The sequence below is a fragment of the Acanthisitta chloris genome, unplaced genomic scaffold (assembly GCF_000695815.1).
Source record: "Acanthisitta chloris isolate BGI_N310 unplaced genomic scaffold, ASM69581v1 scaffold29109, whole genome shotgun sequence".
Lineage (NCBI taxonomy): Eukaryota > Metazoa > Chordata > Aves > Passeriformes > Acanthisittidae > Acanthisitta > Acanthisitta chloris.
Genome location: NW_008692378.1, coordinates 1 through 5,033, shown reverse-complemented (window position 1 = coordinate 5,033; position 5,033 = coordinate 1). Strand labels below are relative to the sequence as shown.

The window sequence follows — 5,033 nt, the reverse complement described above, 5'->3', positions numbered from 1 at the left end:
AATGCGGCAACTCTGGCAATGCATTCTCAAATTCCACTTTTTTTGCCCTCACCCTGAAGCAAGGACCTTTCAGAGTGATTAATCCCCCAGGGAGGAAGGAATCAGAAGGGATGGAACTGGAGACATCCGTCTTGTAAGTGTGCTAGGTACCTGCACTGGCTTGCTGGGTGCAGGGGGCTTTGCTCTTCCCTTGGCTTTAGGAGGGAGGTTTGTGATTCTGCTGGGGACTTAGGAGAGAACTGGGACATCTTCATCAACAGCCCTAAAGACCTGAGCAGCCTGAGATCCCTGCACAGCTGGGGATGGCTTGTTTTGGGAGGCAGGCACTTACCTGGCCTGAGGGGTGCATGGGGGGTTAGCTGGGAAGATTTCCCTGCTGCTGCCTGATGTCACCGAGACCTGATTCAAAGTCCACGAGGACACCTTTTGCTCCAGACAATACCCCAAAACACTGCCCTGGTTCTTGGGGTGTGCTGCAGAGGGCATCAGGCCCTTCCCTCCACAGGTCTCATCCTGCCCCATCAGCCTCTGAGCTGAGAGGCAAACATTTGTAAGCCAAAGCCAATTTTCTTGTGGTGCAGATACCTGGGGTTTCCAAAGCTGGTTCTGCACCAAACCCTGCCCTGAGCCCTGGGCACACAGACCCACGTAGCCCCCAAAGCCTCTTCCTTCCCTCTCCCTCCTTTTCTCACACACTGATTGCACTAACACTGAGATGTGTCTCAGGAGGATATTTTTGACACTTCACTTGTTTTTTATTCACAAAATGCCCCCATACCAAACGCTCCCATCAGCTCCTCAGCCTTTGGCACCATCCAGAAGGTGCAAAGCACCAGGTGCTGCAGACTCTGCCCTGCCCAGGGCTCTGCTCCAGCACCAGGGCCAGCACTGGGAGGGAGAAGGGGTTTTGGGCACCAGGCACTGAGCTCAGCTACAACCTGCAGCAAAAATATCCAGCAGAACAAGAGCTCTGCTTCTCCAGCAGCCTCCAGGATTTGAGGTAGAGCTATTTTTTCCAGTCCTACATGATTACAAGCTCAGCAGTTCCCAAGTATAAGGACTGCTGGGCTAGCACTGGACCGAAGCTGCTTTCTGGCTTGTTTTTCCCTAAAGGATCTCCAAGGATGAGCAGTGCAAACCTGACCTTTGGCAAAGAGTTCAGCACAGCCATTAGTGAGTGATGGTGAAAAGCAGATGAAATGTGGCCATGTCAATCTAAGACTGATGAGAGCTAAAAAGGGCATTTCCTCAGTTTAATAGTAAAAGTAAAACTGCACAGCACAATCATTTGCCTTTTCCCAGGCACTGAGAGCTCAAGCTTTTCCACAAGGAGATTTAGAGGAAGGAAGGACATCTCTCCAGGTGAGCAGGAGATTCAGGGCAACCCTGTCTTTTCCCAAAGTGATGCTCTCCTTCAGGTTGCAAGGGCTTTGCCTGATACCCTCTGAATAAGCATAGGGATAGGAACAAGTCCCTGCTGACAGCTGGGCATCTCTGTATGGATTCAGAAGGAAAGACTCAGTGTCCTGGGTCAGGTTAATGAGATCCCATCCTGCCTGAGTGCTGCCAATGGGAAAGAAAAAGGGTTCAAGCACTCCATCTTGCTAGGATTTGTTCTGATGTGCATTCCATTGCTGGCAAGGCTGAACTTAGCAATTTCTGGGTGCAAAGCACAGAGTAAACTATTTATACCAGAATGTACCACTCCTCCCAAGGCTGCCTATTTTTGCAATCCAATTAAATACTCTGTTTTGTTCTAATTCTCCCAATTTTCTCTAGGGCAAAATCCCCACTCTGAAAAGTTGGAGCTTTGCTTAAGCACCATTTTCCAAACCACTGGTGAAAACACCACAAAAAGGGAAATTATCACATTATCCCATGGACAAAGAAACACTGATGTGGGCCATCCTGATTTGTGAAGAGTTGGCTTTATTTTATGGTTGCAGAGCCTTACATTTAATAAAAACCACAAGAATATCTCTCCTTCAAAGTATGGAATATATTGTATTTATTCAAACTTCGAGTATATATATGTATAAAGCTGATTATAGGTATATGTACTCGCAGAATGCACGTGCTGCTTATACTGTTATTACACAAATAAGTGTATACAATGGAGTATATCTGTGTGTGTGTAGATATATGTACACACACCAGCATATAGGTGCTTCACAGAAGTATATAGAAGACATAATATGGAGCTACTATAAGTGAGGGATCTCCCTCGTGCTAAGGGCTGGGATACTTGTTTTCCTCTTCCGTGCTGTTTGGAATTTTCCCCAGGTCATTTCAACTTTCTTCTTTAAGGCGTCTTTAGCCGAAGATGACTAAAGGAACAGTCTTCATCCTAGAGAAATGTCAAAAAGTCCTGGAGAAAACCCTAAAAAGCATTAAAAGACAAGAACAAGGAGTGTGTGCTGCTCAATGAAGCGGAGAGCGTTCGAGATGTAAAATACCACGGCATTTGTGAAACGGCATAAAGGAGAACGGCAGGGAGGAGGCAGGAGGACCTTCCCAGAGAGGGAGATTTACGGAGGACAAGGTTCACTTGGGTCATTTCTCCACAGTGTCTTCCCTTCTGCTTTCCATCCAGAGTTATTACAGGCACAAAAGAAGAAGCACTGCATGTCCAGAAAGCGTTGGAGGCTTCAGCCAAGCGCACTCTCAGCGTACTGCTAGCCCTGAAAAGCTGACGGCCCCGAGCTGAAAGCAGACCTGCTCCTCAGTACTGACACCACATTCCTTCTCCAGACAATACCAGTATAACACAGTCACTCAGAGCAGTCTCCAGCTGGCAGCATCTCTGCTGGCTGCCCTGGCTCCGCCGAGCTGTCCTCGGCTGCCAGATTCACCCATTCCTGGCTGCCATGCATGGCATGTCTTGGAAAACCCATCCCTTTCTGAGGCTGTTAGCACAGATTCAGGGGCTTCCTGAGCCCAGGGGTCACAGCTCTCCTGTGCACCTTGGGAAGGCACAAGGTGAAACAACTTGGCTGTAAGAAGAGGCAAATCTACAGTAAAACCTTAATTTGGTGACAAAAGCCACTGGATTCTTACTTTCTGTGAGCAGAAGGCAACAGGCACCCGAGTGAAGCAAAGCAAACAAATGAAGCCAGAACTGAGGCTTTTAAATATCTTTTTACCTTCATACAAGGCAAATGTGGGCTGGGGTTGAGTGATCTGAAGCAGCTTGTCCACCCTGAATGTGGAGCTAATTGCTGAAGCTTCGTTACACAGGACAAGCCTTTCTTAAAGGACAGCAGCGCAGGACAGTGATACTGTGAAACTTCAGAGCACCAGGAAATTTATGATCCCATTACCAGATACCTAACTATTCCTGGCATGACTGATGGTAATAATGACAAGAAGTCCTCTCTCACTTGACCTGAACTTCTGCAGAGTCACCAGGCTCTATGGAGCATGGCTGGCTTGTAGCTCCCGTGCCTGAACTTGGAGCATCGGGTCAAGGAGTTTCAAGCTTTGCCTTAGTCCATCCTTCTGCCTCTAAATTGGAAGGAAAACAAAGTCCAAGGGTGACTGATTCCCTGCAGAGTACCAAGGAAAATAAACTTTCAGGGCAACAACCCAGCAGGGTGAGGATTTATTGGTGTTGTTGCTTAAATTCTGTAATATATATCTGCAAGGGTTGAGAATGGAATGAGAACTGGATTCCCCACGTGGAAGTCAACAGACTCTTCCATTTGATCCTAAATAACATCCTCACACCCAAGGCCCTCTCTGCTGCAAATCCATCCTTACTGAAAGTTCATGACAATGATGTTCCTAAGAAGTCAGTCTCCATATGTGAGACAAGCCAGGATTCAGAGGTGCTGGAGAGGTAGTATGAATCTCCAAGAAAATGTTCCTCAAACGCCATCTGACAGATCACACTGTGGCTGTGGTTTCTGTCAGGTGTCTGTCAAGGGTCCTGCATTAGAGCACCCACGTTCTTGCTGGGGAAGCTAACTGGTAGCCAAGTCAGGAAAAAGCCCTGGAGATCATCCCAACTTCCCACTGAAACAGAAGGCTGCTCCAAGGCAGGGATTTGCTGGTGAGGACAGCTCAGCTCTACTTCAATTTGTCCGGGATAGAGCAGAAAATAATCAAATCTTTCAAAGTGTGGCACCTATTCAGTAAGAGCTGTGAGTTCACCAGAGCTGCTGGAGGATGCCAAGATGCTGCTTGAGCAGGAAATCTGCATTTAGCAAGCAGTTTAGGGGAAGCCCAGAGCAGCTGCAACGCACGAGACCAGGCAGGTTTGCACTCACCCCCTGCTACAACATCAGCTGTGAGAGGCGATGCTGCGCTTAATCAGTCAACCCCCCTGTAACGATACAAGTGAGTCTTACACAATATCCCAGAGGATGAGGAGGAGCAGAAACAAGGAGCATCAACACCACAGGCTACGTGCCAAAGCGCTCCAGGGTGGGTATCAGGGTGACTGGTGCTGCTGTTAGGCACAGTGGGTGTCAGCATCTGACGGTCCAAGCGCAAAGCATTCCTTACCTTCTCCCAGCGTGCTCACCACCGTGACTTCTGAGGCTTTGCTGGCACCCCGGGAGGTGTAAGCCTTTATATAAAAGCTATAGCTGGTCGAGGGCTCCAAATCAGTCACTAGCTGCTGGAAGGTGCTCTTGCTAACAGCCTCCTGGTACTCCATTTCCACAGGATCTGAAAGGTGAAGGAAGAGAGAACAGAGCGGCATTAGGCTTTGCAAGAGGTAAAGAGACTAAACAGATGTTGCAGGCTGTAAGTTTGGTCCCTGAGGTGGACATGTACCTATCCACACACTTTTCTGCTTACATTTCAAGGCCAGGTTGGACAGGGCTTTGAGCAATCTGGTCTATTGGAAGGTGTCCCTGCCCATGGCAGGGGGTTGGAACTGAGTGACTTTTACGGTGCCTTCCAACCCAAACCATTCTAGGATTCTATTTTTCTATTATTTCTGTTAGTTAAGCACAGATAAATAATATTCTATTATTTATAATAATAATATTCTATCTTATAACAATATTCTATATAACATTTATAAT

General features: G+C 47.5%; 1 protein-coding gene across 1 annotated transcript in view; it reads right to left on the bottom strand.

Moving 5' to 3' along the window:
• LOC103809790 (immunoglobulin superfamily DCC subclass member 3-like) overlaps positions 1 to 4,671 on the bottom strand; it is a gene marked incomplete at both ends in the record, with an annotated part of 7,307 nt that extends 2,636 nt beyond the window's left edge. The window contains one exon of the mRNA XM_009082660.1: positions 4,507 to 4,671. Coding sequence (XP_009080908.1) covers positions 4,507 to 4,671 — 165 coding nt within the window. The remainder of the gene's footprint in view (positions 1 to 4,506) is intronic.
• Between the last annotated feature and the right edge of the window lie 362 nt (positions 4,672 to 5,033).